The 14,535-nt window shown below is 38.7% G+C and overlaps 1 protein-coding gene across 1 annotated transcript in view; it reads left to right on the forward strand.

The window, feature by feature from the left end:
* Positions 1–14,535, forward strand: part of MICAL3 (microtubule associated monooxygenase, calponin and LIM domain containing 3) — a 216,598-nt gene that overhangs the window by 111,663 nt on the left and 90,400 nt on the right. The window contains exons 21-24 of the mRNA XM_063447645.1: positions 1,245–1,349; positions 3,001–3,187; positions 7,031–7,119; positions 9,993–10,083. Of these exons, the coding sequence (XP_063303715.1) occupies positions 1,245–1,349; positions 3,001–3,187; positions 7,031–7,119; positions 9,993–10,083 (472 nt within the window). The remainder of the gene's footprint in view (positions 1–1,244; positions 1,350–3,000; positions 3,188–7,030; positions 7,120–9,992; positions 10,084–14,535) is intronic.

A 14,535-nucleotide genomic window follows, 5' to 3' on the forward strand; every position in this document is an offset into this window, starting at 1 on the left:
TCTTTTCTCTATAGATATTCAAAAAGCAAGTTTATTTTGTAACACTTTAAAGACCAATAGTTGTGACAGTCCCTCCATATCATTACATGTCTGGAACATCATAGATGAATAAATCAAGACCACTTGATATGCTATTCATAGGTCTAGGGTCAGACAATCTGACACTTTTTAATCACTTTTTGTCCTAGTCTGCCCTTATCAAAATGTTCCTGTACTCTCTGTGCAAAGGGTCTTTATCACAAAGGTACAGGATGTACCTTGTTTGTTTCAAATGAGCCGTAAACATATGAACTCCCACAGACATTATGATAAATGGCATGGGGAGGGAACACAGAAAACCATCTGGCTGTGACTCTTGCCAAGGTTTTACCAGTACAGGATTTGTTTTATACAAAAATAAAACGTAATTCCTCTGCCATGGTTTGCCACCACTGATTTAACACAGTGTATTCCAACCCTCAAGGCATACCACCATTCCTTAATTTATGCATTTTGCAATTCTGTTCCTATCGGATATTGGCAAACCACAGAGCATTCGTGCCATACAGTATCCATGACACTGCTACTCGGTATTATAATCTAAAGCACTTTGCTGCATAGTATGTTTTACACATGTGTGAACGAAGATCACTTACATGCTGTGATATAGTGTACAATTAATAGATTTCTGCATATGCTGCCACATAATGCACAATCTGCTTAATGCAATAAACGAGCTGATCTATTCGAATTTAAAGTTTACATGAATTTAGAGTATTTTTTTTTTATTGACTTACTTATTTTGAGGATTAGTAGTATGTGTGGTTTAGATTTTAAATGCTACAGAACATATGCAGTATTGACAATAAAGTCAAAATACAAAGTGTTTCCTCTGCGTTTGCATTTAATTTTAATATTTACATATATATTTATAAATATAATTATAATATATACAAACCAAGAGGGATATATATATGTATGTATGTGTGTGTATGTATTTAGATTTTTTTATTTTTTTATTTTTTAAACCTTTTTGTTAATGTTTTTAACTACACTGGCGAAAGTATCACTCTACATAACCTATTGGCTCTCCTCTAAATCAGGGTAACTCTCCCATCAGTTCTGGTGTTATTTCTGCTCTGACCTGCACTGCTTCTAACACTTTTTGGAGAGGGTTTGTGTGGCATTAACCCTTCCATCCAATGTCTTATTTAATTCATGACGTTTCCTCCCTTTCTTTGCTCATTCCTTGTCAACTTCTTCAGAAGTACATAAAGATGTACACTACTGGAGTGAGCTCTTTAGCTGAGCAGATCACCAGTCAGCTTCAAAAGAAGGAACCACCCAAACCACTGTTTGGGAAGAAAGTGGTAAGCACTAAAGGGGTTTTGCACATGATGTCACTGGGGCCGGGGCTGACGTGTTTCAGCAAGGCAAACTGTACATTGCTGTGGCAAGAGAGTAAATTATTATGTTATTTATATAACATCAACAAATTCTGTAGCGCTTTACAGTGGGTGGACGAACAGACAAGTTGGACACACAGGAACAGAGGGGTTGAGCTTACATGCTAGAGGGAGTGGGGTAAAGTGACACAATATATATTGGGATATTACTGCAAATGAAATACGTGGCTGTGTCTATAGGACTCTGCAGACATCTAATGCAAATATCTCCTCTCTGTCTATGCATCTTGACAATATATATAATCATGTTATGCTTTTAGAATACAGTAAACATTTTTCTGTTTTGGTGGTTGCATTTTTGTGTTGAGAATACTATTTAATCAATGATTTGTTTAAAAATGTCAACGGTTACTTTAACTCGTTTGTACCGTTGTTAGCTTTGGGTAGGCAGCTGATTATAAAAAAATTTAAAATAAATATATATCATGCTTCTACTCTGATAATATACGCTGACATTGCAAATGTATTCAGGAAATGTGTGATTGTATATTCTGGTTGATTTCACTTTATTGCAATCTGCCAATCTAGCCATGAAACACTTGATTGTGCGGAAGATTCAGCCATTTGTTACAAAAGGAATTACAGTGAAATGTCATTTAGTGCCCCACTGGCCTTTTCATCATTTAAATGGAAAAAACTAATTAAAGGGCAAATCAGGGAGATTATCATACGTTTGCTCAATGATTCAGGGAATTTAAAATTTACAGTGAGCATAACTGACCACGACGTCTTCATGCTGTTGGATAATGCTCACATAGGGATGCTCTGCAGCACGTAGATTTTATTTTTTATTCTGCAGGGTCAAAATCTATTTAATTCGACACAGATTTCCCTTTATGCAACGTTTTAAAGGAATATACATGGCTTCAAAGTGTTGTGTCCCTTAGATGTACTAGATTAGGGGTGCCCAAAAGGTAGATCACTTTTTGTAGAATTACAACTCCCATGATGCTTTGCAAACCTTTAGCATGCCTTTAGAATGTCAAAGCATTGTTGAAGCTGTAATTTAAAACATCTGGGGATCTACTTTTTGGGCACCCCTGCACTAGATGAACTGTGAAATGAAATTGTACATTTCATTGCCCGATTCTGCTCTTGTACCTCATTTTGGTAAAGTACAAAGTCTGGATAGACTTTAAATAGCCTCCCCCCCTCTCTCCCTCCCTCCCTCCCTCCCCCAATAGCTACTAGTGCTATGATCTTTCCACTGTGTCTTCACCCCTCTTAACTGTATTGATAACTGTTAAGTAAGATCCATTTTAAATAAATCCATGGATGATCAGTCTGTAGACGTGTTTTTATATTCTGTATCAACTGCGCTAGTTATGTATAATGTCACTCTGTGGTAAATTTCTGAATGTGGAGTGATTTCCATGGAAACCGTGAAATGTCACTCCTGATTGTTCATTTCTAGAATACCTCCAGAATACCTCTTTTGAAAATAAAACCTATTATATGCTGCGCCTCCTCAAAGTGCAGGTGTACTCCACCATCTTCTCTATGCTGTTTAGTCTTTCCTTATTTATTCACTGGCTTCCATTTTGTTACCCCACAGACCTCTTTCAGGAAGGAGTTTCCACAGAATATAGGTGGAAGCGATGTGTGCTACTTCTGCCGTCGAAGAGTCTATGTGATGGAAAGACTGAGTGCTGAGGCAAAGTTCTTTCATCGTAGCTGCTTTAAATGTGACTACTGCAACACAACACTGCGACTGTCCTGCTATGCCTATGACCTGGAAGATGGTGAGTAAGAAGTAAAACATGAACTGGATTCATGGGCCTCTTAGCTATGTTATTGTCTTAATTTATTTCAGTTTTATATTACTGCCAGCATTCCGACATGGGAGCAATTATTATAATTTTGATAGTATGCAACCATTTCCTATTGTAGTGTGAGAAGAATGCAGTTTTGCAATTTTTATATTTTGAGCAATACAATTTCACTCTGACATGTGACCTGAGAAGTCACAGGGTTTTTAATGCAAATTACCTAGTGTTTCACATGATTCCTGCTTCATACAAGGCAAAACACCGAATATGTAGGTCTAAAAAGTCAATGTGGACTCGTCCAATGAATTTACTAATGTATGTAACCAATGAAATCAATGCCTTCATCTTAAAAAATGTTTCAGGGAGAAGGGGGTCATTTTATAAATCTCAAACAACGTGGCTGCTCGTGTCAAGTCACGATCTTATAGATTCTGCTGGCTCTTTGCCAACCTTTTAAGCAAAACAAAAAAATGGGCCTCACTGCCGCAACACAGATAATGTGTAATTGCTTCTCTGCAGATTGTTAAAAGAACACTATAGAGTTAGGAATAAAAATGTGTATTTCTATTGCTATAGTTCCCTGGTTTAGGTCCCCAGCCCTATGGGTGGGGGGATTTTTTTTTTTTTTACTTTTACTTACCTTTAATTCTTACTCTCCACGGCTAGCCCCACTTCCTTGGTTGAGATAATCGGGGTGGTCAATTACCTCAGCCAATCCAATGCTTTTCCATAGAAAAACATTGGAAGGCTAGTGCACATGTGCGGCAATACTCTGCACTACATCAATCAGATGATATCTCTGAGTGGCAACCACTAGAGTCATTTAAAAATATAGAAGAAAATGGCTAGAGGGTTAGACAAAGTCCAGCCCTAAAGTCAAAATAGGACTAAATGGGCAACAGAATGGGCATAACCCAGAGTATTGAATCAAAAAAGGATCCCCAAATGTCAAAGGTAGCTGGAAAGGAGAACAAATCCAACTTCCAACACACATTAACCAGAGGTGTGCCCATGTAGAGAAGTATATAGCTCAATTGTCATGATTTATACCGTGTTGAGAGAAATTAAAAAAAACTTTAATATAGAAATACATAAAGACAACAAAAGACAGGGACAGACAGTGCTACCCTCTAAGGGTCTAGGTCGTAGATGGAGTAAAGGAAAACCCTTCATTCAGGCCTTGAGGGCTCAGGGTCTTGAGTTGGTAAATCCAAAAACATTCCCTCTGTCTAAGGAATTTGTCGTAATCTCCTCGTCTGGGGTTTCTTTTGACTAGTTCCAAGCCACAAAAACGCAACCCTTTTGGGTTACTATCGTGGTATTCACGAATATGTCTTGAAATAGGGCTATCTGTCAAGTTCTTACATGATCTGATATGCTCCTGTATCCGTTTCTTAAAGGGACGGAATGTCTTGCCCACATATTTTTTGTTGCATTCACAAGTCAGAAGATAAACAATACCCGCTGTATTACAGTTAAAGAAGGAAGTTAAATTAAATTCCACCTTCTCTAGGCTGTCTTTCACTTTTTTAGAGTCCTTTTTTATAAATTTACAGGAGATACATCTTCCACAGCCAAAAGTTCCCACAAGGGGGGTCTGGAGCCATGTTCTGGGAGAGAGTGCAGTTTTCAGGTGGCTGGGGGCTAAAAGATCTCGTAGATTCTTTCCTCTACGAGCTGTGATGGTGACATTTGGAGCTAGCAACTCCTGTAGGTGTAAATCACTTGTTAGCAGAGGCCAGAAGCGACCTAGGGAATTTTTAATGTTCTCCCAGCCTGCGTCATAGGTGGCAATCAGACGTATAGTCCCCTTGGGTTCGTCAGGTGGTTTCTGGATGTTCTCACAGATCAAGTTCTTGCGGTCTGAATCAAGGGCTCTCTTATATGCTCGTTTTAGGCATCTATTGGGATACCCTTTTGCCCTGAAATGTTCCCTTAGTGTTCTGGCCTTAATCTTGAACTCGTCGATCATGCTACAGTTACGTCTGATCCTGAGGTACTGGCCAGTGGGAATACCCTTTTTCAGGGGTGTCGGGTGGAAGCTGTCCCATCTCAAGAGATTATTGGATGCAGATGACTTTCGATAAAGAGTAGTGTGTATCTTGTTTTCTGACGTAAGGGAGATCGTTAGGTCCAAGACGTTTAGGCTAGAGCCCCCAAACTCATTCGTAAACCGTAAATTTTCACCATTGATATTGAGAATCCGAACAAACTCGTTAAAGTCCTCAAGGTTACCCAACCACACAATTAAGACGTCATCTATATAGCGACGCCAAAGATAAATCAAGGGGAGGTATTTGGAAATCCCTGTATATTGGGATAGATGTTCTTCCCACCACCCTAAGTGGAGGTTGGCATACGATGGGGCACAAGCTGTCCCCATCGCAGTCCCCCTAATTTGGTGGTAAAAGTTGTTCTTGAAAGTAAGTATTGCCTGTTTACCAGTTAAGTTTTAAATACGTACAAACCCTTTGAATAAACTGTCGAACACTGGCTTAAATACACCCTGTACTGCCCACATACAAAGTAAATATATATGACTATTTAGTATGTATACCCCCAATGAAAACATGAATGAAATTTTAATTGGGGGGTATATTTAAAACAGTTTGCAAATGCTGCAGTTTTCTTGTCTGTTGCATTTACAAACCCTCCCCTCCTAACCCAGCCCAGACTTTCAGTGGCTGTCCAATCACAGACTTCCCAATGCAGCTTAATGAGAAGTCTTTACAAAGCAGGTGCTCTGGGCAATTGTTAGTGCTTGAATTTGGCTCCACTGAGCTAACCAAACCAGAGAGTAAGAAGACCAACTGTCTGCTTGAAAGTCAGGTGGGGTGTAACAGGTTAATTTATAAATGTGAAGATTTCTATTCTTTTTGTACAATGGAAGAAAATGAGGATACGTTAAAGTGCTTTAGGTGTCTGTGTGACATTATTGTAAATCTAAAGTTTATAATCAGAAATGTTTGTATGGTTCTTACACCAGTAGAACGTTTATTTGTATGCAGCAAGCGCATGTTAACTCTGTAGTTTACTTGGGGTCTCCATACTAAGAAAATGGTTTTCCTTTCTAGTTAAGAAAGCAGGAATGTTCTATCCAGTTATGTTTAACCCTGTGAATTGTGTCATGTTTACAGTAGTTTGCCGTGTTACACTGCTAACCCTGCTGCATACATGTAACTGTAGTACATGGTAGTGAACTGCCAATCTAGCACCATTCTAGTTTAGTGTGCATTTTGTGTGCTATATTTAGAGTAGGTACGTTGCGAGGGGTGCCTGATTTTTACGTTTTAAAAATAGACCTCACATATGCTCAGGTTTATAGTGAAAAGCGTCAAGGCGGAAGGTGAGCCTCCTAGCCAGATATCTGTGAAAAGTCATTGGCAGCCTTAATATAACCATACATATTGGTACCCAGTGTCATGTTATACACCATCATTTGCAAGAAATGGTTAATGCTCCATCAAATGCTTGAACACGGGAGTGCCAGCCTTCTGTTCTTGCAGGGTTAATGCTATGGACTCACTCCTCCGTTCATATAGCACTGGATATTTAGCTGCTCATGTGACATTGGTCCCCTTTGTTCCCCAAACACTGTCACATTGTTGAACTCTGTCATCGCAAGCAATTCTCCAGCCCTTCCCTTCTGGAAGCCCACGATACAAAACCATCTGCTCCAGAGGTGTGGCGGGTTACAGGATGACTTAAACTTTTTATTCTAGGAATTTAAAAAAAAAAAAATCTTTTTTTTTTTAATTATTTGTTCCTGAATACTGCTCAAGACTATTTTTTTTGTTTGTTTTTTCTTTTAACTAGGAAAATTTTACTGTAAGCCCCACTACTGTTACAGACGCTCTGGATACGGACATAGAAAGCGGCCAGCTGCACCTTCACTTCAACCAAAAGTGAGTACTTCTCTGGGGACATGGAATGGGCCCATTAAACATATGAAACATATGAAACATCAGGAATGTCATGTCTGGATACCTCTAAGTTCTAATTTCTCATCAAAATCCAACTAAAGTATTTTTTTATTCAATTAGGCTAGCTGGTTGTCTGTAGTAGAATTCTTGAATTCTCACACTGTATTAGCGTCGAATAACACTACAGGAAATCTGTACTGTACAGTGTACTCAATCTCTGAACTTCCCCCTTTTTGCAGACCCATATGTTGCAAGTAAAGAGAGGCTTTAATAGGGGGAAATTTACTTTGCTTAACTTTTATGTATTGCTTTCAAATTTTATTTATTTTTTTAAATGTCCAATCATAATGTGATGTACTGTAAATAACACTAGAACGTGTCAATTCTATGTAGTAGTGGAGTTGTAACTGACATTGAAAAACCTTTTCATTACAAAAATATTTTCAAAAGGCATGCATCCCTGCTATATTAAAGGGTTACTGCAAACACCATGATCACTTCAGTGATTTGCAGTGGTCATGGTGCCTGGAGTCTGTAGGTGCAGCACTTTACTATGAAACTATGCACACAAGGAGATTAACCCCTTTGCTGCTGGTATAACTCCACCTCCGGCAGCGTCGTTGGAGCATCACTAGTCAGCTAATGTTATTTGTGTGTAAAATTGTCATCTGAAAGCAACACGCACAACATGCTGGCGGCAGGCAGCCAATGATTGTCTCCCCTCATGCTGCCATTGTCCTCCTTGATGTCCGTCAGCTGAGCTGAAACATTGCTGTATTACCATTTATACAGCGTTGGCAAATTCTGCAGCGCTGTATCCTGTACAGTAAATTGGCCTTGGACCTCACACAAGTGCCCAAATCTTTTGGGTCCATATCTTTTGTTCTGTTGATCTTGGAAGCGTGGCCGTCTCTGGGCTGGAGGCATGGAGTCCCTCTTGCCTTTCCATCTTGATATCCTTAATAAATGTGCTGAAGTGTATTTTATAAAAATGTAAGTTGGGATGTCTGTTATCTGCCTATTGAATGCATATTCTGTAGTTTTATCAGTCACCTTGCATTCCCAGGTCATCCTCATCATTTCCTAGAACACTCCCATCATTCCTTTATTCAGATATTCCTTTTCTAATTCTTGGTTATTTCAATATCACTATTGATTTCATTATTCACTCTGATGCTTCCAAAATTCTCTGTGACCTTTGGACCTACCTCTGTTACTGTTACTCTGCCACATAATTCTTCTCACACCTTACACATGCTGACCACGGTCTGCTAACTTAAAGTTTCTATATGGTCTTCAAAGCCCTGACCAACCTCAACCCGCAAGAAACCTTTGTTATCTTAAAACATTATCTAATGATCTCCGAGCTCTCATTTTTTGCAAACCTCAACTATCCTACTTGACCGATTTTACAGCTTTATCTAAGTCACAAAAAGGAAAGTCTTTTAGCTTCAAGAATTTTTGCAAAATTAAAACTGATGTTACCCTCGCTTTGCAATCTCTACTTTACTCTAGGCTCTTACCATCAATGAACTCCTCTTATCTCTAACTACACAGCTGTCCTGTTCTAAAAATGCAATTCCTGTTATATTGAACTTATTACTCATCCTTAGAGCAGCAACATTACTTAAAGGGACTCTCCAGGCACCCAGACCAATTCTGCCCATTGGATAGGTCTGGGTGCCAACTCCCATCACCCTTAACCCCGCAAGTGTAATTATTGCAGTTTCTATAAACTGCAATCATTACCTTGCAGGGTTAAGTCCTCCTTTAGTGTCGGTCTATCAGACAGCCACTAGAGGGACTTCCGGCTTCTTAAAACACAAATAGTGTTTTTAACGACGCTGGGCGTCATCACGCTATGCATGAGGACCTCCAGCGTCGCCGGAATCCCCATAGGAAAGCATTGAATAATGCTTTCCTATGGGGAGGTCTAATACGCTTTAGGTCTCCCCCGTCTGCTGACGTCATCAGGTGAGGAGTGTGGGCAGAGCCTTACCCAGCGCCGAGGGACATTGCCGCTGCATTCAGATAATTCACTGAAGGGGCTTTAACGGGTTTGTTTTCCTGGCACTGGAGGGTCCCTTTAATCATGCTTCCTTCACATCAGTGGCACAGCCATGACGTTCACCTTACTGTCGTGCTGCATTGTGTTCATATCGGTTTGTGACATTCTTTTCATTCCTCTGTCAGTTTCAGAATTGTGGCACTTTCACTTAAAAAAAAAAAATTCTGGCTCCTACTGATCTGGTAATTTATGAAAGTTTCACCCCTTCTACACAAAACAAACAGTTTTCTAAACTCTTACACCTCCCTGTGTCATGCAAAGCTATTGTGTCTAGATGTACTTGCATTTTATGCCAGGCTGAAACAAACATTTTACAATACGATCGTTTATAGTAATATATTGTTTGTGTGTTGAATAACAATAAAAATGTATCCGTATGTGTGTGGGTTCACATATTTCCCTTTCTGAGACAAAATACAAGTAAGGTTCTTTTTCACAAACTCCTTACCTCCCATATTTTTACTTTCACACAGTTTTAATACGTTTAATGCATGCACAAATCCGTTGGTATATATTTTATTTGTAATGCCTAGCCTCAGATTCATTGCATTTAAACCTCGTAATTTTATAAAGTTGGGTTATAGGACCTTTAACTTGTGAATGATAGATTTGTTGTTTCATTAAGCGTTGGAAAGGCTCCGTAGAACTAATGAAGGTAATTCGGGACATGTGGTCTTCATGGACTGTCTTTACTTCTTAATGGGCTTTAATTCTATTTCTATATATTAGAATATTAATTTCTTATTCTGCACAATCATTTCAATTTGTGTTTATTTTTAACCTTTAGGAGAATAAAGGCATAGCAAAGGACACTCCGGATGCTGAAGATACAGGACGTGTTCCCTCATTGCCCCCCATTGCTGCAGAGAAGACTCCAGGTACCTGCTCTTCCTTCCTGCGATGCGCTCAGGGCCTGTGCTCCACGGCGCGCCGACTGCAGAGTTTGGCGTCCTCACTCAGGCGCCTGGTGACCCAAGACCCACTGGACTGCTTTTTCATGTGCCAGCTGACTGTGTTTGGGCTCCCGTTTCTGTATGTCCAGTCTGAAATTCTATGGCAGATCCTGGGGGAGTTTCCCTGGGGTGCCAGTACATGAGATTCATAGCTGGGATCTAATGCTTCTTTAGCCAAATTACTGCCAGGCATGAATCCAAAGACATCCAGACCATCTCTGGCAGTAATGGGTTAAGGAATCCCAGACATACTTGTTCCTAGTCTATTAAATTGCACTCCCTGCGTGTTACAATCACGACTTGTAGGTTTGCAGGGCCTGAAAAACACATAAGCAAAATAAATCCTCTTAAAGCCCTATCAACAGTACAGTTTTTTTCTCCCAGTATTACTTGATTAGTGGATACCTGTGTTAGTGATAGATCCATCTGTGCGCATGTAAAGAGGCACCGTTGATTTATCTAAGGACTAATTTTTAAAGCATTGCTACAACAGAATTCCATGACGTTTAGGGGCTCCAGAATTTTGGTGACATTTCGACACTGAAAGACAGGCAGGACTTTGGTGTATAACAATTACATTGCAAATATTAACATTAAGGATAATTTCCTTCTGCTTTACACGCACACGTTTTTTCACTTGCATGATATCACTGTACAGGCCACCTGAGCAATCTGAAAACCATAGTTGCACCACATTTTCACATCACACTTTTGTTTCAGAAAATGAGATTTTCACTTCTGAAATCTACTGATCATGTTTCTGCCCATTCTCTGTCTTCTAGTATTGTTATTGATTCAGCATATTTGCTTAGGTTCCCCCCAATTTAAAAGTGCAATGCAGATGTGGAAACCATGCTCTCTGTGCTTAACCAGGTATCGGCAATATCTCACGGATGAGGCCGATCGAGTTGCTGTATCTCTTGATATAGGAAGCGTTCTGGCATTTCATATCCGTACCACCCGTGTGGCTGGTTTCAGTCTAATATGTGCCTTTACTAGCACATTTGCGCAAAAGCTTATTTGAGATTGGAGTAGGGACTAACCAAAGGGAATGCTGCTGTGTAAGCTCATTCACAGTGTACTCCTATCCTCTCTCATTTAAAGAATTTGAAAAATACAACTACTTTCACAGATAAATGAATTCTCACTTTAAGTATGTCTAATACAATCTTTTTTTCATTTAAGAGACGTTTACAAAGTAAATCTCTATTTTAAGTTCAAAATAGCTGGACTGGAAACATTCTGTTTCTGGCTATGCTTTCAATTTAGCTACTCTGGCCTTAAATTTGGAATTCTCTATAATTTACCTTGAATTGTCACTTTAGTAAATAAACCTGTATATGTGTAAAATCTTGCACAGGTTGACAGAGCCGCAATATTGGTCATTTAACTTGACAATTACCAGAGTAAGATGTGTTCCAAAATGATTCACGTCCTGTTTGGACATGTACATATTTTATAAACACGGCATGTATTTCCCTAGCCTATAGCATTGGAATGCCCTAATTTCTTTGGAGATAGTATGTATGTGGTGCTCTTTCATGAAGCAATAGTAATCAATGAAGCTTTGTATTCCATTTATATATGCTTACTTGACAGTGCACTTTATCTAGCTCACATAGTAAATCACTGCAGCATTCCTCATCCCCCCTCTCCATTTTTTTTTGTCTCCTATACAAATGCAGAGTGCAAGCTTGTCTTGCTGCTTTACAATAAGACTGCAGGCAATCTCTATGCAAGGGCACCAGATCTAGGATTATTTGACTATAGAATATGGCTATTGCACATAGATGGCTAAGCCAGGGGCTTATCCACATTTCCCATAATGCTCAAGCGACCCTCTTAGAAACCTTTTACAGTCAACTTAAGTGACTCCAATTTTAGTGCAATTGCAACGACTGCAAGCATGCAAGTTTCCACTCTTTCAAATTTACACTTCTGAATTTATCTAGTCTAAAATGTCAGCATTTTCCTGAACAAGGAATAAAACCGTATTACACGCTTGTATAAAAAAAAAAAATGCTTTAAGCTGTCCCCAAACAGCCTTCTAAACAGCCACTGTCTTGAAAGTTGGCTCTTCTAATCTCTGTGAGGGTATTAAGGTTGTATTCAGGGTAAATTTAAGTAAAGGTACTATATTAGCAGAATATTATATGAAAAGTACTGTGTTTGTGGTCCTATTAGGGGGGGCACGTTGTGCAATAAGTTGAATCTCTGATATCCTGCTGAAGATAATCAGGAATTGAGCACTTTGTGGTGTCGTAATGCACTTACTGTATTTTTGTATTGTGATTTTTTTTATTTTTGGGGGGGGTGTGAGTATTTTGTCAATGCTAAATTTTGTGAGTGTATCTGTATTAGTAATAGTGTTTCTTATTGCAGCTGCTATTGCTGAATGTGAAATAATCAAAAAGTGAAAAATCTTCGTTAGTGTTCCAAATAGAAGGGGATAATTTACATATTTTTAGGCACCACAAACAAAGAGGTTAAGACATGTTTTCAAAATATTTTTTTTTTTTTTTTTTTTTTTTTACTTGGTTCCACAACCTTAAAATTTGCTGAGGAGCCAAATTAGAAGTAAAGTGTACTTTTGCTCAGAGTATTTTTGTGAATACCAGCAAGGGTTAAAGCAGAGTAGTATTAAAAAGGTGTGGATGTGCAGTAAGCTCTCTAGTACTTTAAGTGATTGCTATTTTCTTTAGTGCTTATAGAAAAATGACTACCTGATATTGTATTGTAACCTTGCCTACCAAAGGGGTCTATTCACTAAATTCTGAATTGTTTCCAATTGAAATTCCAGTGATAAAAAGCTAGCCACAAATCTTCTAGCTGGGACTACAGCGGAGATAGGGAAGATATCCTAATCTGCTTTAACTTCACAATTCGGATTTCAGTTCACAAGAATTGTTTAGTGAACAAACACCAAATAGTAAAGAGTGACTTTATGGCGCTTATGAGTAAGCTAAATATTTATAGATGTAGCATTAATGTTAAAAAAAAAAAAAAAAATCTGCAGTTTTTTTTAATTAAAGTGAAGATTACCTAAGAAGGAATCAAGGTGCAGATATCTTGATGTCCAGTATTAAAAAGTAAGTGCCATGCTTTAGATTATAATTTTTCCTTATTTTTATATTCATAATCAGAATAAAGCTTTTGAAAATGTAAAATTAGCAACATTATAGAGCAATCCCTGCTTTGCTCACACACATGTAACTATGAATGGAGAAAGTACAAGAAAGAAATTAATGGGACACTCCAGACTCCTAAAACACTTTAGCATGCTGAAATGTTTTGTGTTGAGTGTGTCCTCTGTTTTTCATTTTACAAAACTGCAGATTTCAATAGAAATTGACATTTATTAACATCAATTAACCTTATTACATCCACCTTGCTTTCAAATAGACAACCGGTCCTGTTACCTCCTGGTTTCGTTGGCTCAGTGGAGCAACACCCAAGACGCAATCAATTGTCCAGAGCACCTGCCTTGCAAAGACTCCCCATTGAGCTGCATTGGGAAGTCTGTGATTGGGCAGCCACTGCAAGTCTGGGCGGGGTAGGAAGGGGAGGGATTGCAAGTGCTTCAGACAAGATCTGCAGCTTTTGCAAACGGTTTTTAGATATGACAAAATGCACAATTAAGTAATTTTGGGGGGATTTTGGCATTAGAGTGTACCTTTTTAAGCTAATAATTATTTTAATTGGCAACTATAAACAATAAGTAGCCCTTCATTTTAATGTGTTGGAAAATGCCTTAAAATGACAATTAAATAAAATTTAAGATTTAAATAGGGTACTTACATTCAAAGTTTCTGCTGCTTACCATACAGCAGGCAGAACTCTCCAAGACCAGGAATTGGGTCTACCAATAGGTGCTTGTCATAACGGGGAATGTTGTTTGTAATACCATAAATATCTGCTGAGCAGGTGTTTGTCATATGTAGTTCCACCCCCAAACGATTCAACTTCAAATATTTGGTTGTTGGAACTTCTCAAGAATCTGATACCAGCCATATCATGGCTGCTGTCTGGTTATTCACATTCTCTTTTGCTGTATTGTGAACAGTGCACTTTACAACAGTCGCCTAAACTGCAGGTCACACATGGCCAGCTTGCACATATTGTACATGCAACGTGAAATATCAAAATATCTGCAATGATTTTTGTAGATTAGCGCAGTTAGGAGCCGCTGAGTGCAGTGACATACTGGCTTGGTGATTCTATGCCCTCTAACCTGTGCAGTAAACTTACATTGTTATGATGCATAGTATCCCTTTGAGCGAAATTAAATTTTCCTTATAATTACAATACGTACACCACATTTCAGGATGTAAACATTTCGTTAGATGCTTTAGTAATCCCCATTCGTGGATTATATCC

Source organism: Pelobates fuscus, chromosome 3 (assembly GCF_036172605.1).
Source record: "Pelobates fuscus isolate aPelFus1 chromosome 3, aPelFus1.pri, whole genome shotgun sequence".
Lineage (NCBI taxonomy): Eukaryota > Metazoa > Chordata > Amphibia > Anura > Pelobatidae > Pelobates > Pelobates fuscus.